The sequence below is a fragment of the Notamacropus eugenii genome, chromosome 1, assembly GCF_028372415.1.
Source record: "Notamacropus eugenii isolate mMacEug1 chromosome 1, mMacEug1.pri_v2, whole genome shotgun sequence".
NCBI lineage: Eukaryota > Metazoa > Chordata > Mammalia > Diprotodontia > Macropodidae > Notamacropus > Notamacropus eugenii.
In genome coordinates, this window is record NC_092872.1 from 251,681,364 (window position 1) to 251,705,299 (window position 23,936).

General features: G+C 36.8%; 1 protein-coding gene across 4 annotated transcripts in view; it reads right to left on the minus strand.

Annotated features, from left to right (window-relative positions):
* Positions 1-23,936, minus strand: part of GRID1 (glutamate ionotropic receptor delta type subunit 1) — a 1,146,328-nt gene that overhangs the window by 17,132 nt on the left and 1,105,260 nt on the right. For all 4 annotated transcript variants that reach the window (XM_072628547.1, XM_072628546.1, XM_072628545.1 and 1 more), the window contains one exon: positions 4,930-5,096. In XM_072628547.1, the coding sequence (XP_072484648.1) occupies positions 4,930-5,096 (167 nt within the window). The remainder of the gene's footprint in view (positions 1-4,929; positions 5,097-23,936) is intronic.

Consider the following 23,936-nt stretch of genomic DNA (forward strand, 5'->3'; position numbering starts at 1 on the left):
TTGCCACCATCATCTCCACAGTCACCACCATCAGCAGCAACTTCACAATTATCACTACCACCACCTTCATCATTACCACCAGCACCACCAAAAGCAATACAATCACCTTCCTTATTACTACTTCCATCATTATGACCATTACCATTATGGTCTTTTTAAATTAATTAATTATAATTCACACCCCTTCACTCTGTGGTTTGCAAAAATAAAAAATCATTACAATTACCCATAAAAGTGGGCAGTTCCAATATTATCATGATGTTCAATGCTCTTTCCCAACCTTCACTATCTAGGCCGGAAAATCTTGCCAACTGTCAAACAGCATAGCAGCCAAATTCTCAGACTCTGAGACATGCCAATAGTCTTTGATAAGAATCACATTCATGCCATATTTTTTTTCATGGCTACACAAACTCTCTTGATGAGATGCCAACATGTAGAGTTCCTGGCACTCAGAAGCCCTTACATTTTTATTCAATATTTTTGGGTTTCTATTAACTTTAACAATTAAATATTTAATTTAATAAGAACCAATTACGTGCAATGCACTGCAGATACAAAGAAAAAATAAAAAAATAAAGTGCTTGTTCTGTTGAACTCCTGTTTCTGGGATTGGGAATCAAATCTCTTTCAAAAGAATTTGTCCCTGAGTCAATCCAGAAAGGATATTTTGATTTGCATGAGTTCACTTTTAACCTACTGGTAGCTAGGCTTCCTTTTCATAGGAAAAGTGATTATATATGCAACCAACTCTTTAAACCCCTAATTAACCATTTATGAAAGGGCCATTGGGTCCATAACTAGGTAAATGTTGCCATACAGGGGAGTTATAGATGTCCTTCCTTCTAGACATCTTTTCTCTACAAGGGTGATGGAGTTAAGCTGTGAGTTCTCTGGAAGTCTGAATCCACAGAAATAACCTAGATGTGATTGAAAACTGGAGGGAGTGTTATTTACCTTTACTCTTATCTTTACCATCTTTACCATTCAGCTTGGAACTCCCTCCATTCCATTCCATTAAAAACAATGATTAAGATCATAAGCTGTGATAACCCCCAGGAGCACATAGACACACAATTCAACAGGCTCTGCCCTTTAAGAGCTTATGTTCTAGAGGGATGAATATACTGTGGAAATGGGTGTATAAAGGCTTATCTACACAAAGGAAAGAAAAGCAATAACCAGGAGCACATATTAACACCTGGCCAATTCAGGAAAAGCCATGAGAAGAAAATAGCAACTGAGCTCTGCTTTGAAGGAATCAAGAGATTTTAACAGGGAAAAATGAGGAAGAAACATACTGCAAACTTTGGTGAGAAGAAGTTGGAATGTCTTATACTAGGCACAGCTATACCCCAGCCCATCAAATATAACTGTGTTGTATATTACAGGAAGGGGAGTAATATGAGGTAGGTGGGAGCCCAAAAGTGGTTTGGTGGAGGGAAGTCAGAAGGAAAAGTGCTTGACAAGATCCTTTTGTGCCTCTGTTTCTTTTCTATTCTTCTTTTCCCATAAATTACATGTCCTTTTCCCAAGTCTTGAGTGGAATGGCCTGTTGGAGGTCACCTAATATAACCCCAAACAATCTCATCTAGCCCATCTCCTTGTTATCATGTCTGTGCTCATGGATATAAACTGCAAAATGAGAGAAATCTCTGTGACTAAGTCTGGATCTAACTATAAAAGTACATGATTTAAACCCACGCATTGGTGGTTGATTTCAGGTTGCTGCTAGCAGCCATATTTCCCCTGAGTCCCAAATTGTGTGATTAACTGGCCAGCTTTAATGCCAAACTGTATAAATGAGCCTCATAAATATGGGTTATGCTATACTTTTACATAGAAAATGACTGGCATTTACTTCCTCTCACTTTGACGTTAATTAAACATTTGTTTCAAAGACTGAGTAGTTGTTGGCAATTACTATTCCAGTTTTCTTTCATCATTGTCCTGAATTCAGAAACATCCAATGCTTCATAGAAGACTATGTGTTCAATCATGAATTCATTACAGAGAGAATGGCACAGAGATAGAAGGCAGATGTGAGGGGCCATCTTGGTAAGGTGGGGTAACTTCTGCAAAATGTGTTGGAACAGAGAATAAGGGCGGTGGTATGGATAAATTTTCTAAGATCTATATTCTAATACCAATAAATTATAAAATTTATTGAAATTAAAAATAATAATAACTGGGAGGCCATTAGACAACGCCCTGCTGTTCTCGAGTTCCCTGAGCCCTATCGTAACAATCAAAATCATAATTAGAAATATAAATGTGTTTTGTATTATCACTCAGCATCAGGGGCAAGAGATGTGAGCAAGACTGAGGCTACCATCTGTTATAGCCAGTGTTATAATTAGTGTATAGTGACTGGGGCAATGGTCTAAGTCGATAGAATTTAGAGGGAACAATAATTTAACGTAGGAACCCCTTCAGGAGCCAGAGGGCACTACAGCAATGAATTTCTCTGATATTCCATGAAATCTGTCCTCTTCTTTAATTATTTTTACGTTTTGAATTGCAAAGTTCATCTATATTTCATGTTATTTGCCCTGTGTTGTGCAGCTTAACCAATATGCCAAAATGGATGGTTCTAACTATATATTGAGGTAGTTAGGTAGAGTACTGGATACAACACGGAGCTTGGAACTGGGAAACCCTGAGTTCAAATTCTAAATCAGAAACTTACTGCTTATGTTACCTTGACCAAAGCATAGACCCTCTTCAGCTTCAGTTTTCTCATATGTAAAATGCAGATAATAAGAGCATCTATCTCACAGTGCTGCTGCGGTGATCAAATTAGATGATTCCTTAAAGCACTTTATAAATCTTAGATATACGTAAGAGTAGTTTAGCAGCAGCAGCAGCAGTAATCAATAGTAGTAGCAGTATTAATTGTATTGATGTAATTTAGCAAGAAATGTATTTATGACGGATTGCATAGAACCTGTTCAAGGAAAAAATATCTAAGCTACAAAAAATGAGTCTCTTCTTGTCTTGGGACATAATCTAAACACTATTATTGTTATATAACCCTGGGTGATCAAAAAGAACAATGTTATGGGGGTTGAGGAGTTGTAAGAAACAAACAAAAACAAGAACATTACATTCCAGGACACATGCTAGGGCACTTAATAATCTAATGAATGCTTGCTGATTATTCCATGGATTGATCCAGGATGGGCCACTGCTTTTACCATGGAGTCCTGGAACCCCAGATATAGTCTATATTCATTACCATGTAAATGCTTTGAGGACAGTATTTATTACTGCTTTTGCATCCTTGGTTCCCATTACATGATAACTGATTAATAAATGTTTATTAAATAAATGAAGCATTTTCACCAGCACTCAATATAATTATACACATATTTTCCTAGACATCTCCCCTGTTTATTCCATACATTTCACATCAATTGAGCATCATTTTAAGTACTTGATTTTGTGGTCAGAAGACCAGGGTTTCTGTCTTACTCTTACTATAGACTTCATATGTCATTCACCTCACAGAAGTCAACTCAATTTTCTAGTTCTTAATTGTATCATATTAAGTGAAGGGGTGAGGGGGAATACTAGATCATCTAGTGTCCTTTTCTAACTTTAAACCTGTAAACATATCATTGTGTAAATACTCTTCATGTCCCTAAATCATGAATCTAGGAGAGATTCTTACTTTACTTCTTTACATTTCAATACACAAAATTCTTCATCAACCTTTCAAACATAAACAGAATTCTATTCATTTCTCCTCACTGGCATCACTTTCCCACTAGATTGTTAGATCATTAGAACACAGGTGATTCCTTAGTAATCTTCATGCTTCCAGAGACATCCAACCCAATGCTTTGTGAAATGGTAAGTTTGTTAAAAACAGCAAAAAAAAAGTTGAATGAATTTTCTTTTCACCAGGGTGTAGAATATCCTTCTCATTTAGCAGGCTGGGGTGTAGATGTATAAATGCCTATATATGGACTTGCCTTCTCTCTTGGAGATGAACCAAATATAGATCATTAAAAGAAAAAGAATAAAAAACCTTCTTCATATATCAGTTAATAGAATGTATGTTGTTGAGTAATTCATTATTTCTTCTCCTAGGGACAGCCTGCCTGCTCTCCAAGTCAATGAGACCTGTGTCTAGCCTGTTTCCTCCTTGGAGGTATCTCAGTCTCCAGTGCTCATCAGAGGCTCCTCAGCAACTCTACTTCTGCTTTTACTTTTCATTTCTTCAAATAAACCTAAGAGAAAACCACAAATATAATAATACCTAGAATTCACTTTTGTGGCTTCCATGATAATGTCTCTTCATGTTTTAAGCAGGCTAATTTGCATTTAATCCTTAGATGCCAAGATGCCCTTCACTGGGCAGGGAACAAAATGTGGCCCTTTCATTGTGCACTTGGAAGTCACTAGAAAGTAGTAGAAAAAATAATGACTCCTAATACTGGGGGATGAAGGAATCAATTTAGATTTAGGCAGTGATATCACTACCCCCATTTCAACACAAGAATCAGTTTACTTATAAATCTACTAAGTCCAAGAAAAAAGAGAATAACTAAAAACTTGAGTGCCAATGATCTGGTTTTTGTCTCATATCCTTGGATCCATTTACCTTCACCAATAATCCTGGAGCAACGAGAAGGGAAAGTTAAACTGTGATTTAGATAAGGCAACCCATAAAACAGATACACAGCTTTAATACTGACCATTGCCTCAAAGCAGGGGCACCATGTAAAAGTTCTCGTTTGTATCAATGCCTGCCACATCCTAGTTTCATCAAAGACAAAATGGATACAAAAGTAGTGGTTCCCTCCTCATGCTATTTAGTATCAGGAATCATCAACTGCAAAGAAAGCCCAAATTACTAGCCCACCAATCATCCCTATCATGGCATATTGGCCAATCCTCCTCCCCTATCAACATCCAAGTTACCTCTGGGAAAAGAGGTCCCTGTAGGGGCTGCCATGCTGAAGTGCTATGCCATAGCCCTTACTGCTGATGCTGTTGCCAATGACGGTCACTGAGCAATCATCATCTGTCAAGGCTGCATATTCCACCACTGCAACATCCCACAGAAAGGCATAATTTCCTTTCTTTGCCTGGAAAAGACAAAACAGACATGTAATCATGTAGGACTGGCTATCCAAGTGAGAGGAGGAGTAAGCTGTCTGTGTGCTGTGAGCTGAGAAACCCAACTGGATTCTGCCTAGAGAAGAAGCATATTCAAGACATCCAAGGTCCTCCCCTTCATAAATAGCCTAACATTGCCTCCACTTTAGTTCTTCCCACTTTGGGTTAGATACTAAAGGTAGGGCACTGACTTTACCAGTTCTCAGCTAGAGACTAAACCTATGATTTCACTGATGTAGGGAATACCCTAATGAGTAAATTATTTGGGAACAAAGTCCATGGGAAAGGAAGGAAAAAAGGGAAGGGGAGTTAACGTCTCCTCTAACTCTTTCCCTTTATCATGTCTTCTGGAAATTAACATTAACTCTTTAAAGCAATATGCTTCATGGAGTTATTATAAAGACAGTACTTTTTAAGCCCCAAAGCATCATATGAATGTACTCCATTGTCATTATTATTGACTCTTTTTGCTGTCATCTTACATCTGAGAAAATTGGGGCTTTGAATCCTGGCCATATTTCATTCTTCCTGTGAGACTGGGTATCTTATTTAATCATTCTGCTACTCAGTTTTCTCATTTGTAAAAGGTGAGGCTTAGTTAGACTAGAAGACTGCTCTCAGCTCTGAGGACAGCTAGGTGATACAGTGGATAGAACGCCAGACCTGGAGTCAATTCAAATCTGGCCTTAGTGAGTGTCTTAACCCTGTTTGTCTCAGTTTCCTCTTCTATAAAATGAGCTGGAGAAGGAAGTGGAGAACCACTCAGTATCTTTGCCAAGAAAACCCCATATGGGATCATGAAGATTTTGGTATGACTGAAAAATGACTGAACGAACAACTCAGCTCCAAATCTGTCACCTATGAAATTATGAAAAACTTTAAATCATATCCAATCTTAGAAAAAAGGATTATCAACAGGTAAAGCTGGTTTTCAAGTCCTTTCCCCCTCTTCACCTTATTTTCCCTTTTCAAACATTATTTTTCATGAATCTACTTCCCCAAGTCAATCTAACATCCAGAAAAAGGCCTCTTCAAATCCATCAGGAGCTGCCCAAATTGTACCGTCCCCATAGCCCCAGTTGTGCCTGCCATTCCCCTTTTCTTATGCTCCTGAGGTCAGGCTCTTTGTGCTTTCCAAGGTGAGAATTAGACATAAGGTATTCGGATTAACTAACCCATACTAAAATAACGATAGTAGTAATAATAAGAACTAATCAGAGGGATCAGCATAAGGACTGTACCTATAATTTCTTGATCTAGGGAACCCCTTGAGGAGGAAATTCCTTCTATCAGTATAAGTCTGCAAATTCTCTGATATTTACAAGCTGAAGGAGCCTTCACTTATAGCCTTCATTCAAAAGGTTTTGACCCTGCCAATCAATAAGCTGGGGAAGGGAAGGAGGAGGGGTCTGTGAACATGAAAGGCAAAAATACATATTTATTTTCTCTAAACTGTAACTTATTTTTTTTAATTTTAATGAAGACAATAAGCCATTATTTAAGATGTGGATCATAAGATTCACCACACTGACAAAGGGATCCATGATAAACACACACAAAAAAAGGGTTCCATACTTTGTCTAAGAGAATTTCCTACAGCAGTGTGAGATTACATTAAGTGGCTTTTGCAAAATTACATAGTATGTGTCTGGAGTGGGATAGATTTATCTGTCTGTGAGTCTAGCTATCTATTTATTAATATATACTGTATAATAATAATAATTATAATGACTGGACAAAAATAAAGAAACAGTAGAATAATAGCTTGTCTCCAGATTATTTCTATCTGAACTGCATCAAATACAAAATGAGACCAAAAGCAATTCACATTTATACATGACTTTAGACTACTCAAATCATTTTCCTCACAACCTTGTTAAGTAGATAGTGTGAGTTACTCCTCTATCCATCTTTACCCTTTCCTTTTAACACAGTCCCTTGATATGAATTCAGAACATGGAGTTGGTATGATTTGGCTGAAAATATATTCTCAAACTACAGATCTACCAACATTGGGAGCATGGTATTTATCATGCAAGGGGAAAATCATAGGATTTACAAATCAAAGAATTACGGTTTGAATCCTAAATTTCATGGGCCAGGTGGCCTCTGAGCTCTGACTTATGTCTTTGATTATATGATTCCTTAGATTTCAAATAGGAATTTGATTCTTTTTAAAATTAATTTATTTTTAGTTTTCAACATTCACTTCCACAAGATTTTGAGTTCCAAATTTTCTCCCCATCTCTCCAATCTACCCAACCCAAGACATCATGCATGCTGGTTACCCCTTCCCTCAATCTGCCCTCTCTTCTATCACACCCCTCCCTTCTCTTATCCCCTTTCCCTCTATTTTCTTGTAGGGCAAGATAGATTTCTATACCCCATTGCCTGTATTCTTATTTCCCAGTTGCAGATAAAAGCAATTTTTAACATTCGTTTTTAAAACTTTGAGTAGGTATTTGATTCTTGACAGAGATGGAGACTACTTTGGCATTTTTTTTTTTGTTGCATCTTTCTAAGGTTTTAAGAGAAATCTTTTGAGTTTGACAAATACGCCTAAGTCTGGAGAATGGCCTAAGTAACTTTAAATATGTTATTACCCTATATGAGTTTCAATTTTCTCATTTATAAGGAGTTGAATTAGATAGCTTATGATGTCCTTTCTAATTCAAACCTATTGTTCTATGACCTGAACCTGAACGGAGGTCTAAGTTCTTTGATGGTAGGTCCTTGTGACCCATTACCAGGGCTAAATAAGCATTTAGTAACCAGTTCCTGGGGTTGAGCTTCTGAAAGGAATCAGAATCAGAATTACCAGGCGCCACAAAAATAGCATGTTGGATCAACTGCCATTTTTTTCTATACTCACTTGTAATAAGTGAGTATAAATGCTTTGCTATTTCCTTTCCATTTTCAAGGATAGAACTTAAAGGAGAGAAGAAATAGTGGAGAAAAGAAGGGGCAGGTAGTCTCTGAGTTTGATTTCTGGGAAGCCCACAGAGAAGACTAGAAAATGTAAAGTTACTTGATGGAAGAGTTTACCTAGAAATGAATATCTTTAACATCTTGTACTTCCAATAAACAGATATTTTGAGTTTTTCCTTCCACACTGTTTCAGGTTAGTATTAACTGACTGAGCTCCCACCATTACATCTGGGCACCAATGCTGGCATGTTTTGAGATGCCAGCCACAGTTGGATGTAGGTCACCAGGGAAGAATGAAAACTACTTTACTTGGCACAATATGAAATAATTTATGTGAATAAAGAGGCATAAGGTTAAACATCTTCTTGTCATGGACAGCTTTACTTGACAACAGAGATCATGTAATGGCCAGAAGATGGAAGGCAGATTTTTAGTTAATTAATATAATCAATCAAGAAAGCAAGCAAACAATAGGCATTTATAACATGTTTATTATGTTCCAGGTACAATTCTCAATGCCATGGGATACAAAGACAAAAGCAAAACAATTAAATATTCCCAACAGAGAAAAGAGGGATAAAATATGCAGAATGAGACTCACAGTTTTGGACACGACCTTTATGGGAATTAGTTTTGCTTGAGTATGCATATTGGCTGCTGGGGTTTTTGTGTCTGTTATTTTTAAGAGTAAGAAAATAAATGTTTCCTACTTGAGAAAATAAAATAAAATTGAATTAAAATCTAAAAAATGAAATGTCTGTTCTCTAGAAATAGCAGGTTTCTCCCTCATTAGTAGTATTCAATTCAATACTGGGTGGCAAATTATTGGCAATCCTCTGCAGTGATTCTTGGTCAGGTATAGATGGGTCTCTGAGATGATAATGGAACTACACAGGACTAGATGTTGTTTTGAGGTGCTTCTTGCTCTTGTATCATGGTATGTATAATATTTTATGTATTATATTAGATTTTTTAAAGTATTACTTGCCATATTTTCTTTGCTTGTTTCTAATTATTTAAGGGATATATTCTTGGGTTTCTGGTAAACGGAGTCTCGCAGAATATGTAGATAGGGCCATCTAATGCAAATACACAGGCATCCTAGGCATGGGTTAGTAGTTTTGAAATATATTGTCAATATATGCTTGTTCATCAGGAAATAGGATCCACTGGATAATTAATTTCTCCTGAGAAATGTCAAGATCACAACACTTAATGGGATGCCCTGGAAAGAATGTTAAATTTTGAGTTGCAGGATAGGAGTACAAATTCTTTCACTCATTGGGTGACTTAGTGGCTCTCTGGTGACTTATTTATTCTTATTTGGAAATAAAAGAATGGAGTGGGTAATCTCCAAGCTTCCTTCTATCCTGATATCGCTGTTATCGTTCAAGGTCCCATTTCATACTGTTTAACCAAATTATTCTGAAGGTCAAATTTGACAGTCTATGCAAAATGGCAAACCTATTGAACACAAGCCTGTCCTGCTGGTTCACATATAGGCATGTGAGACTACAAGAAGGAACCAAGAAAGCATTGCTGAGCTTAACAAAGTCCTAGATGAGAGCCTGGAGAGTTCGTGGCTAGAGGAAGTCTTTTAACTGCTATGTGTTCATTCCTGGCTCCTCTCTTCAATCTCTAGACTTTCCACCTTTTGTCTTAACAGCCTTCTTCCTCTGGAGATGTTGCTGTTTTGTGGCCTTCTCTTTGAGTTGGTGAGTCTTAGGCCAGAACCTAGATTTCATGAGGTACCCAAAGCAAACTCGACTCAGTCTTTGATTACTTCTTCGTTTTGTGGACTCTCCCTCCTCACCAGCAACCTTTCTTATTCCACTTTATGTTTTGTCTTCTCTAGTTGAAGTTGTGAATATTGTTTCACATTTGTAGTTGTAGAACTTATCAGAAGATTGCCATATAAAGTGCTAAAAATCTGTTTATCTCTATCTAGCTCATCTCTATCTCTTTACCACCATCAATGTATCATCTATCCATTATCAATTAACAATGAGGATCTTTGGAGGATAAAGGTATTTTTAACTAGTGAGTAGCTGGCTAAAACACTGGTGTCTGAGAACCATGACAGCACTATTCATTAAAACTCTCTCTTGCCTCAAATTATTTTATTTGAACTTATTTCTTCACATCTTATGTTTCTAGTAGAATATAAACTTATGGAAAACAGGAATTATTTATATCCCCAACATCTAGCAGAGTGTTTTGCCTAGAGTAAGTTACAAATCATCATATATCTAATTAAGTTAGAGGCAATGTGGTATAATGTATAGAATGCTTACATTTGAGTCAAGAAGATTTGGGTTTAAATCCCACCTCATTCATTTACTAGCTGGGTGAGTCTGGGTATGTCCTTAAACTCCTCTGGACTTCAGCTTATCCACATGTAAAAAGAGGGGCTTAGATTCGATTACCTCTAATATTCTTCCTAGTTACAAGTTGATAGTCCTATTAATTGAATTGAATGGAATTTGCATTTTGGTGTTATGGAATTAAAAAAAGAGGAATGATGGTTTCTAGGCCAGGGATAACATATACCTAACAGAAGAGGTATATTATGTGTGCTGGGCTAAGAGTTAGGTATTTGTGTTCCAATCACTAGTTTGACATTAAAGAACTATGTTACCATAGACAAGACACATCTTTTCTGAGTCTTAGTTCTTCATCTTCTAAGGAACATATTAATTCCTGTAGTACCTATATCACAAATCTGTTTTATCAAACAATTTAAGATACTTAAAGCATTTTACCAATAATAGAGTTCTATAGAAATTAATAGTTATTTACTGCTACTATTAGTATTAACAAAGGTCAGGGGATTTATATTGTGTTGCCATCTTTGGAATCTCACCATGAGCAATTTAAATCAAAAAGCGAGGGAGAAAGAGAAAATGTCCACATATATCTGCCATGTGAGTAGAAATTAAAATGAGTAATAGTAGTGGTAGTGATGGTAGTGGTAGTAGTAGTGGTGGTGGTGATGGTAGTAAGTAGTAGCAGTAGTAGTAGTAGTAGAAGCTATTATATAATATAGTAGTAGCAATGATAATAACATCTATAACATCTACATGTAGGCCCTGTGCTATGTCCTTTATAATTACCTTATCTGATCATTACAATAACCTAGGGAGATAAGTGCTATTGTTATCCCCATTTTATAGTGAGGAAACAGGCAAACAGAGATTACATAGCTAGTGAAACCTGAGACTGAATTTAAATATAGGTCTTTCTGAATCCAGACCCAGTGCTCTATTCATTGCACCACACACACACACACACACAGAAGGAAAGTAACAAAAAAACAGTGGAGATTCTAGATCCAAATAAACATGGTACAGAAAATCAACAGGGAGATTCTAATTAAAGAAAACAAAGTTAAGTTTATAGCAATTGGAGAGACTTCATGAAATGGTACTTTGTGATTGGAATGAAGCTTTCAAAGCTATACCTTATTTTTAAAAAGACAAGGATTAATGTAATAAGTTATAAATTACATTCATATATTTTGTGAGGAAATTTGGAAACCCATGTGATGATGTATATTGGAAAGTGTTTGGACTGGGATCAAGTAAGGGAGACTAGGGGCGGAGCCAAGATGGCAGAGTAGAAACACACAAATACGCTAGCTCTGAACCCGCAGCCCATGAAATATGTAGTAAAGAGCTGCCAATAAATTCGGGAACAGGAGAAGCCACATAACAGCAGAGTGGATAAGATTTCTGTTCCAGAGGGACCTGCAAACCTTTCGCAAAAGGTCCGTCGCGCTGCGGACGTGGAGCCCAGCCCAGCCCTGCCCCGGCCCTGGCACCAAGAGGAGAAGATCCGAGCAGACTTCAGGGACGGGATCTCCAGTGGTCGCGCGGGTCCCTCCACCCACAGGTGACGGGGGTCGGTGAGAAGGTCTCTTTGGTGGGTTGAGAGGGGAGTGGGGTGCCCCCATACTCAAGCCCCCTTGGGAGGCAACAGTGGAGATGGAAGCAGACCTGGGCTCCCCAAGTAGGCAGGAGCCCGGATCCATTGATGAAGGTCTCCGCATAAACCCCCTGAGGGAACTGAGCCCGTGAGGCGGCCCTGCCCCGACCTGAGCACCTGAACATAATCTCACACTGAATAGCAGCCCTGCCCCCGCCCAAAGCCCTGAGGCTGGGAAGCAGCATTTGAGCCTCAGACCCCAAGTGCTGGCTGGGAGGATCCAGAGGCGAGGTGGGTGTGAGAAGAATATTCAGAGTTCAAGTCACTGGCTGGGAAAATGCCCAGAAAAGGGAAAAGAAATAAGACTATAGAGGGTTACTTTCTTGGTGAGCAGGTTTCTCCTCTCCTCCCTTCTGATGAGGAAGAGCGGTGCTCACCATCAGGGGAAGACACGGAAGTCAGTGCTTCTACATCCCAGCCCATTCAATGGGATCAGTTCTGGGAAAAGGCCATAAAGAGCTCAAAAAATTTTCAAAATTATGCTAGGGAAGTGGAGGAAAAACTGGGAAGAGCAATAAAAGACTTGCAAGCAAAGTATGAACAACAGATCAGCTCCCTGCTAAAGGAGACCCTAAAAAATGCTGAAGAAAATAACACCCTGAAAAATAGGCTAACTCAATTGGCAAAGGAGGTTCAAGAAGCCAATGAGGAGAAGAATGCTTTCAAAAGCAGAATTAGCCAAATGGAAAAGGAGATTCAAAAGCTCACTGAAGAAAATAGTTCTTTCAAAATTAGAATGGAACAGATGGAGGCCAATGACTTTATGAGAAACCAAGAAATCACAAAACAAAACCAAAAGAATGAAAAAATGGAAGATAATGTGAAATATCTCATTGGAAAAACAACTGACCTGGAAAATAGATCCAGGAGAGACAATTTAAAAATTATGGGCCTACCTGAAAGCCAGGATCAAAAAAAGAGCCTAGACATCATCTTTCATGAAATTATCAAGGAAAACTGCCCTGAGATTCTAGAACCAGAGGGCAAAATAAATATTGAAAGAATCCACCAATCACCACCTGAAAAAGATCCAAAAAGAGAAACTCCTAGGAATATTGTGGCCAAATTCCAGAATTCCCAGGTCAAGGAGAAAATATTGCAAGCAGCTAGAAAGAAACAATTCAAGTACTGTGGAAATACAATCAGGATAACACAAGATCTAGCAGCTTCTACATTAAGGGATCAAAGGGCATGGAATAGGATATTCCAGAAGTCAAAGGAACTAGGACTAAAACCAAGAATCACCTACCCAGCAAAACTGAGTATAATACTTCAGGGGAAAAATTGGTCTTTCAATGAAATAGAGGACTTTCAAGCATTCATGATGAAAAGACCAGAGCTAAAAAGAAAATCTGACTTTCAAACACAAGAATGAAGAGAAGCATGAAAAGGTAAACAGCAAAGAGAAGTCATAAGGGACCTATAAAAGTTGAATTGTTTACATCCCTACATGGAAAGACAATATTAGTAACTCTTGAAACTATTCAGTATCTGGGTACTTGGTGGGATTACACACACATACATGCACACGCACACACTCATAGAGACAGAGTGCGCAGAGTGAATTGAATTGAATGGATCATATCTTAAAAAAAAATGAAATCAAGCAGTGAGAGAGAAATATATGGGAGGAGAAAGGGAGAAATGGAATGGGGCAAATTATCTCTCATAAAAGAGGCAAGCAAAAGATTTTTTTAGTTTGGGGAAAAAGAGGGGAGGTGAGAGAAAAACATGAAGTTTACTCTCATCACATTCCACTAAAGGAAGGAATAAAATGCACACTCATTTTGGTATGAAAACCTATCTTACAATACAGGAAGGTGGGGGACAAGGGGATAAACAGGGTGGGGGGGATGATGGAAGGGAAAGGCATGAGGAGGAGGGTACAATTTGAGGTCGACACTCATAGGGAGGGACAAGATCAAAAGAGAGAATAGAAGTAATTGGAAGCAGGATAGGATGGAGGGAAATATAGTTAGTCTTATACAACACGACTATTATGGAAGTCATTTGCAAAACTACACAGATTTGGCCTATATTGAATTGCTTACCTTCCAAAGGGAGGGGGAGGGGAGGGAGGGAGGAAAAGAAGTTGGAACGCAAAGTTTTAGGAATAACTGTCAAATACTGTTCTTGCCGCTAGGAAATAAGAAATACAGGTAAAGGGGTATAGAAAGTTATTTGGCACAACAGGACAGAAGAGAGGATGGAGACAAGGGCAGAGAGGAATGATGGAGGAGAGAGCAGAGTGGTGATGGGGGCAATTGGAATGCTCGGTGTTTTGGGGTGGGGGAGGGTACAAGGGGGGAGAAAATTTGGAGCCCAAAAATTCTGTGAAAATGAATGTTAAAAGTAAAATAAATAAATAAATTTAAAAAAAAAAATAAAAAAAAAAGTAAGGGAGACTATCAGTGAGATATAGTAACCGAAGAGAAGAAAATAGATAGGGAATTAATAAACAGATAGTAAGTTTACATGGAGATAAAATTTCTCTCTACTAAAAGCAGAATAACTAATAAATTTTCAACTTTTCTTAATATATTCCTTCAACAGGGATAGCAAGAGATAGAAGAACTGCTATCTGGGACAGATTCTCAACCTCCTGCCATCTTTTCTCAGATTTCACACTCACCATTTAGCTCATTTGCCAAATCCAAATGCACCTTCTTTTTATTTATCCTTCATTTCTGTGCAGCTTTTACCATAATTGACCATCTTCTTCTACTGAATTTTCTATCCTCTTGAGTTTTCATCAGTATTCTCCCTTAGTTATCCTCCTACCTTCATTACAGCTCCTTAGAGCCCTTTGGTACATTCATATCATGTCCTCAACTGTCAGTAGAATCTCAAGAATCTGTCCTCTCCACTTATCTCTATACACTCTCTCTTGGGGATCTCATCAATTCTCTTGAGTTCAATTATTATTTCTGCATTGCTGACTCCTGTGTTTATGAATGTAGTACTAGGTTCTCTCCGGGTTCCAGTCTTGAAACATCCACTGACTATTGGACATTTGCCATCAGATGTCCTGGAAGAGTCTTAAACTCAATATGTTCAGGGTAGAGTACAGTATCTTTCCTCCAAATCCACTATCTTTCCTTTCTCCCACCTTTGCAACTCATGAGTTATCTTTCATCCCTTACTCTTCCTCACTAAAATTCAGTTAATTGTCAAGGTGTATTGATTCTACCACTATGAACCTTTCATCATGTCCTTTAACTCCAATTAAGTAGCCACCACCTTATTTCAGGCAGTTAGCGCTGTATTGTTCATGTATTTTAAGGGAATTAATGTATTTTTAATGGAATGGGAAGATCTTTTCCAACCATTAATAGGCCTATGTGACCTGGTTAATAGGTATTAATAAGCCTAAGTTACATGAGGTGGTAGAAGCTTGCTGAACAGTAGAACAGGAAGAGAAGGAGTTAGAACAGAGCTAAGAGGAAGTTGGTCAGACTAGTCAAAGCTGGGAAAGATGCAGGTAAGCAGGCAGCTGACTAATGTGAGTGAGAGAACTGGTTTGTAATGTCTTTAAGGGAGCTGGTTTGTGGGAAGTCTAGCAGGGGGAAGGCTAGGTGCTGGTGTTGCTCTCTGCATTGTTTTTCTGTATAGATGGCTTTCGAGTGTCTGAATAAATGTTTTGGCTCTGTGTTCCATGTAGAGAGTCTGTTGTATTTTGCAATTCAGAACTGTGCCAGTACATTCATAGCCAACATAGGCACTGTGAATATAACATTGGTGCTGCAATCATCTCTATCCTGGACTGTTGCAATGACTTTATAATATGTTTTAAATATCTCCTCACTTTAATCCACTTTCCTCACTACTGTCAAAGTGACTTCTCTGAAGCATTCCAGAAGGATTCTAACCATATCTCTCTTCTATTAAATAAACTTTGGTGATGTCTAATTGCCTCTAGAACTAAATACAAATTTCTCTATTTATCATTTAAATCCCTTCAAAACTGAGGCCCAGACTACCTTTCTAGGCTTATTGTATGTTGCTTCTCTTCATAATCTAGGATCCAAACAAACTGACTTTCTTACTGTTCTCAAACACAATATTTTATTTATTATTTTTTTTGCCTTTGTCCAGATTATCTCCCAGTTTTAGAATGTATTCCTCTCTAATCCATAAGAATTCTAATTCTTTTCAAAGCTTAATTTAAAATGCCAATTATTTCATGAGATTTTTATTACTTCAGCTAATAGTGCCTCTTAAAAACATTACATAATAATGGTATATATTACATCAATAATGTATAATATAATAATAATCATACATATACATATAAAGCTCTAAAATTCAAAAGGAGAGGTCAGTATAGGTCATATGGAAAGCCATTAAGAATAAAAACAACACACACAAGCAGAATGCTTTAAATAAGAAAGAAAAAGGAGAGGCCAATATATATATATATATATATGTATATATATATATATATATATATATATATATATATATATATATATATATATATGGTTATCCAATAACCTTATTAATCAACTTGGACTGTTGAGACATATAAGAAGGTGGAAGCAAATATTGATGATAGCAGATGAACATAAAAACAGGACCATGACCTTTCAAGAACAGTAATCAGAGCTGGTTCAATATTAGGAAAAGCATAAGCATAATTGACCAAATCAGTAACAAAACAAAAATAATATGATTATATCAATACATGCAGAGACAAAATATAATATCCATTCATATTTAAAACACTAGAAAGCATAGGAATAAATGGAATCTTTCTTAAAATGACAAGTAATATATATCTAAAAACAAGATCAAGCATTGTCTGTAATGGAGACAAACTAGATGCCTTCCCAATAAGATGAGGAGTGAAGCAAGGATGTCCATAATCACCACTATTACTCCATATGGTACTGAAAAATGTTAGCTATGGAAATAATATAAGAAAAAAGAATTGAGGGAATACTAATAGGCAACGATGGAACAAAAACTATCATCCTTTGCAGGTGGTATGATTGAATATTTTAAAAACCTGAGAGAATCACCTAAAAAAAGCACTTGCTGAAACAATGAACAACTTTAGTAAAGTTATAGCCTATAAAACAAATCCATATAATCAAGAAAAATTCTATACATTACCTACAAAATCAAACAGGAAAAGATAGAAAGAGAAATTCCATATAAAATAGCTGCAAACAGTATAAAATGCTTGGAAATTTACCCACCAAGATATACACAGGAATTGTATGATTTATAAATTATAATTATAAAACTACTTTCACACAAATAAATGATAATTTAAAGAATTAGAGAAATATTATTTACTCATGGGTAAGGCAATTCAGCACAATAAAAATGACAATACTATCTAAATTACTTTATTCAGTGCCATAACAATCCAAGTATCAAAGAATTATATTAAAGAAATAGAAAAAATAAAATTCATCAGGAAGAACAAAAAGAGGGATCATTTTTTAAAAAGTTAAGGAAGGAAGCCTAGCAGTACCACATTTCAAACTAAAATACAAAGCAGCAATCATCAAAACATTCTCATACTGGATAAGTAACAGAGTGGTTGATCAATGGAATACATTAAGTCCACAACATACAGAAGTAAATGACCTCAGTAGCCTAGTGTTTTATAAATTCAAAGAGCCAAGCTGTTGAGGCATGAATTCACTATTCAACAAAAACTGCTTGAGAAACTAGAAATCAGTCTGGCAGAAAGTTTGGATACACTAATATCCCATACCACATACCATATAAAAGACAAAAACATTTAGAAATAAAGGGTGATATAATAAGCAAATTAAGAAGCATTGAAAACTATCCTGTTGGATCTATATAGAAGGGAAAAGTTTATGACCACATAAGAGATAGAAAGGATCATAGTAAAAAAAACGGGTAATTTTGATTATATGAAACAAACAAAAAAAAAAAAACCCTAACTTTTGCACAAACAAAACCAATGCAACCAAAATTGGGAGAGCAGGAAATTGAGAGAAAAAATATGGCAGGTTTTTTTCAGACAAAGTTCTCATTCTCAAATATATGGGGAACTGAGCCAAAATTATAAAAAAAAAATAATATTTCTTAAATTCCATAAATGACCAAATGACATGATAGGCAATTTTCAGAAGAATTAACAAAACTATCCATATTTGCATGAAAAAAAATTTCTCAAAATCATTAATAATTAGAATAAAGGAAATTAAGATCACTTTAAGATACTGCCTCACACCTATCAGGTTGAGTAATATGTTAGAAAATACTGACTTGGATGTGGAAGAATGGGTAGACCAATACAATGTTGGTAGAGTCCTGAACTGGTTGAACAATTCTGGAGAACAACTTGAATCTATGCCCCCAAAACTATAAAACTGTGCCTGTTCTTTGACTCAACAATACTACTACTAGGTCTGTATACCAAAGAGGACAAAGAAAATGGAAAAGAACATATTTGCACAAAAATATTTGTAATAGCTCTTTTTGTCATGGCAAAGACTTAGAAATTGAGGGAATGCCTACCAACAGGAGACTGACTGAATAAGTTATGGTATATGATTGTGATGAAATACTATTATGTGCCAAATAAAATGATTAAAAAGTTTTAGAAAAACAAAGAAAAAATATATATACTGATCCAAAGTGTAATGAGTAGAATCAGGAAAACATTATGGAGGGATCTGGTTGCTCAGTAGATAGAGCACTGAGACTAAAGTCAAGAAGATATGAATTAAAATCAAGTCTCAGACATCTAGCTGTTTGACCCTGGGCAAGGCACATAACATCTGATTATCTCACACAAAGGGTCCACTATATTCACTGGATAAAGAAATGACAAACCACTTTAATATCTTTGCCAAGAAAACTAAATGGGCAGTTATGGTGCATGGGGTTACAAAATTTGGACACAATTGAACAACAGCAATATTTTAATAAAAGTCAACTGTGAAAAGACTTAGATATTACTCTAATCAATACAAGGATTAATGACAGTTCCAAGTTCTGATGATGAAAAAATGCTATCTGCATGCAGAGAAAGTATTGATGAACTCTGAGTGCAGTTAGAAGCATATTTTTCTTTCTTCCTTTTTCTTCTTCTTCTTCTTCTTCTTCTTTTTTTTTTTTTTTGCAACATAGTTAATAGCTTTGTGGAGCAGTAGATAGAGCGCCATGCCTGGAGTCAGGAAGACTCACCTTCTTAAGTTCAAATCTGGCCTCAGACACTTACTAATTTTGTGACCCTACGCAAGTCAATTAACCCTATTTGCTTCAGTTTCTTCATCTGTAAAACGAGCTGGAGAAAGAAATGGCAAACCACTCTCATATCTGTGCCCATATGGGATCACAAGTACCAAAGGGAACTCACAGAGTCAGACCTGACTGAGACTACTGAAAAGTAACAAATCTAGATAGTGTTTTATCTCTTCACATTGTATTCTCAATTGCTATGGGAGCAGCTGGAGAAAAGGAGAGAATTTGGTACTAAAAATAGAAAAATGGGGAAAAAAAAGAATTATTCCTTCAGGGCTTCAGTTCAGAATGATTTAAGACCCATAATGAATATTAAGAATGGCAAAACAGGGTGGTGGTGGCCTTTTAGGCATGTTAGATATAAGAGGAAAAGATTAAATAAGGGATAGAACTTCTTCTTGGGGTAGATGGAATGATGATAAGCCATGACAGTGAGAAAGTAGTCACTTCATACTTCCATTTTTTTTTCTTTTCTAAGGAAAATAATCTTTGAATGGGGATAGGAGAATAGGAATAGAATAAAGATTTTTAACATACAATTGAAATTCAAAGTAAGTGAAGAGATAGACATATTAGACCTGGAGGCCATTGACAAGTCCAAATCAGCAACCTTGGAAAATTCAATCCTAGATTATTTAAAGAATGTCCAGACATAATAACTGATCCATTGTCAGTGCCTTTTAAAAGACCTTTAAATGATAATCCATGATGCTTGAAAAGGGAGATTATTCTGTTTTTAAAAGAAAAAAATGAAGAAAAAATGGAATCACTTGAAATGGGACAATATTACAATTTTCAATGAAAAGAGGAGAACTAAACATCGGCAAGTTTGATTTCAATTCTTAAATTTAAAAAAAATGGAGGATGGTTTATGAAAATTAAGAAAAGGAAGTAGAAGTAAGAAAGAAACAGTATGGCTTTATCAACTAGAGTTCATGCCAGACTGATATGTCCATTTTTAATAGGTTAGCTGGATTGGTAGATACAATGCTATGGATATAGCCTAATTAGATTTCAGTAGAGTATTTAACAAAATGGTTAGTGTTATTCTTGTGGACAAATAGGAGAGGATTTTGTTGTTGGTTGTTCTGAATCTGTGATTTTATGTATGTGGAGAGCTCCCTGTGAAGATACTCCTTATACCAATGTAGGAAAAACAAATATTCTGTAACTTATACTCTTGGGGAATTTCCTGAGACACTGAGAGGCTACTAAGCCACAGAGCCAGTATGTGGCATTGAGCGTGGGGTAGGGGTGGAGGTCTTTCATTCATTGGTTTTTGTTTTGTTTTGTAATCTGTGGCCAGCCACAAAGGAAGATGTCATGCTGCATCTCTCTGGCATAGTTCATTGTGCAATTAATTTTATTTTGAATAGATATACTGTAAACCTGAAGGGAAAACACTAATAACTTTTTGCCCCAACTCCCACTCTCATTATCAATCCTTGGCCCTGTGCTATTCAACTATCAATGCCTTGGTTGAAGACGTAGAAAGCAATCTTGCAAAATTTATAGAATACGTAAACCTGGGCAGGGGGGGGGGGGTTCAAGAGATGGAAAGCAATTAGTCACATATTGGATGACAGAACCAGGATCCAGTGATCTCAACATAATAAATCATGGCTGAATTCTAATAAAATGAACTTTAATAGGGATAAATGGCAAGTTCTATACTTGTTTAAAAAATCTTTACAAGTAAAGGATGTAAAATGCATAGCTAGATGACTCATATGACAATGATGTCAGGGTTTTGTAGAACTGGAAGCAAAATGAGTCAACAGTGTAACCTGATAGGTAAAAAAAATCTAATACTATAATTTTGCATTAGGAAAAATATGCTATACAAGACTAAATGGATGGTACTGCCAATGCATTCTGCTTTGGGCACTTCTATTCAGTTTTGGGTGCCACATTTCAAGAAGGCCTTTGTCAAGGCACGATGTTTCCATGGCATCCAACCAAAATAGTGAAAATTCTACAGACTTTGAAATATGAGGAAAATTGGAAGGAAATGGGGATATTTTAGAAAAAAAAAGAAAACAATACAGACATTATAGTCATCTTCAAGTATTAAAGGGATTTCATGCAGAAGAAAGATTAGACCTTGATGCCAGAGAACAGACCTAGGAGCAATGAGAGGAAATGGATGAATGGTGAATTTTAGCATTTTGTAAGGAACATAGCAAGAGACAGATTAACTTAGTGTCTCCAGAGTTGGCCTCAAAACCAGGAAGATATGTGTCTTCTTCTGATATGTACTATGTCATCCTGAGCAAATCACTTAACCACTGAGCATCCTTGGCAACTTTCTAAGATTATAAACTAAAGAGGAGGTGTCAAGCTGCAATAGTCAATGAGATTTTTATGCTGTGCAAATGAAATCACCAGTCCACTGTCTATCCTTATTCTTGTAAGCTAAAGGTTCCTAACAATAGTTTAGTGGAGTCTAACTGTTCAAGACCCCGTTTAGGGTTTTCTTGGCAAAGATACTGGAGTGGTTTGCCATTTCATTTTCCAACTCATTTTATAAAGGAGGAAACCGAGGAAAACAAGGTTAAGTGACTTGGCCAGGGTCACTCAGCTAATTAAGTATTTGAGGTCAGATTTGATCTCAGGAAGCTGTCCTCCTGACCCAAGGCCCAGATCTCTACCCACTGTGGCACCTTTCCAATAATGGAATAGACTACTTTGAAAGGGATAAGAGTATCTCATTATTGAATGTTTTCAAATATGTTTTAGTATGTTGTGTTAGGGATTGTATTTTGAGTATGAAGGAAATAGATGGCAGGTCAGTTCACTACCGTTTCTAAGATTCTGTGTGCTTTGTAGCTAAAAATCACATGTACTATATAGTTATTGCATTTCAGGACCTAATCAGTAATACTTATGTTCTTTTTCCTGCAGTAAGGATGACCCATACTGAACTTTTTTGGAGTATACCCCCTAATGACCAATGCTGCACATTATGACATCCATTCTGTTTCAGCCCTGCAAACACATTTAATTACCTGTGCCAATAAATTTCAGAAATCCTCAATGCTATAATCCTGAGTTACCACAGTAACACAGACCTCTCTTCTTCCATAAGGGAAGGTGGTGACATAGGTGACAATCTGAATTTTTTTCTTCCTGTGGGCACACCAGTTTTAACTTTAAAGATTTCAAATTTCATTCCATTAATATCATACTTCTGTTAAATGTTGACTTATGACCCAGTATTTGACTTGTCTGACTTGAAGGCATTTCAAATCCACACCATAATCCAACATGACAATCAGACAGAGTTATTTGTACAATTCCAAAAGGGCATGTCACACTGAAATAAAATTTAAATCTGGGTACACTTCCACTCTTTGTGTGATGTTCAGAGAGAAAAGGAAAGAGGTCTGCTTAAACCAAGAAAAATTGACCTGAATCTTTAGTATATACTACACCCTGGTTCTCACAAAATCAAATATGCTACTCTTGAAGATGCCACTTTTTTATGCCTTAGTGCCTGACACTAATGACTTCTAGATGAACTCAGTGGAAGATGTGTAAAGTTGTCTCAAAAAAGCTCCATGATGTTAAATGTCAGTCAATATTTAAGGGGGTAGTCAATATATTGAAAGGAACACTGGCTAATTCCTCATCATGAATCCACTGTGCTGACACTTAGAAAGGTAGGTGACTGAAGAGAGGGAGTAAGAGGGGAGAAGTTCAAGTTCAAAACCTGTTGTGTGAACCAAGATAACTTAACAAATCTCTGATTATTTTGCCTACCATCTAAATGTAGAGGAAACATGCTAGTGAAGGAGTTTTAACTGAGAGATGAAATCAAGATGGTAGAGTAAAGGCTGTGATGTGCCTGAATTCTTCCCCTAACCCCCTAAAAACCTTTTAATAATGCCATAAAACAATTCCTAGAGTAGAATGACTCACAAAAGGATGGGGTGAAATAATTTTCCAGCCAAAATCAACCAAGAAGTTTAACAGGAAAGGTCTGTCCCACCTGGATACCACTGGAGCACAGTAAAGCACACACCCAGCCACAGAAAACCAGGAGCATGCCTAGAGATCCACTGAATCATTAGTGGCATTGGCTGCTTCTAGAGCTCTCAACCAAGAGTAAAACAATTGGTTGGAAGGAGATCACAGAGGCATCTTTGACCACACTGAGGAAGGACATTGTTGCTTTGCCCATACTTGGATACAGGTTGCAGTCCCCAGGGGGGCAGTCTTAGCACTCCTTGTCACAGTTCCAGGGCAGAAAAGAATGGTTGTTGTCACTTACAGACCAGAGCACAGAACAGCAGAGTAATAAACACACCTCTCCTTAGATCATGCTACCTTGGAAGAACTGAAAACTTACAGGTCCCTAAAAGTATTTCTGCAAATAGCTGCCCAAACCCCTGAAGCTTGGAATAGTTCACCCACCACCTGGGAAGTAGATCCTCACATTAACAAAAAGTTTAAAGTCAAGAAATAGACTGGAAAAAATGAGCAAACAACAGAAAAATTGTGACCACAGAAAGTTACTATGGTGATAAGGAAGATCAAAACATGCACTCAGAAAATGACAAAGTAAAACACATCCGAAGCCTCCAATAAAAATAGGAATTGGTCTCGGGCCAAAATCTTCAAAACAGATTTTGAAAATCAAGAGAGGTAGAGGAAAAATTAGG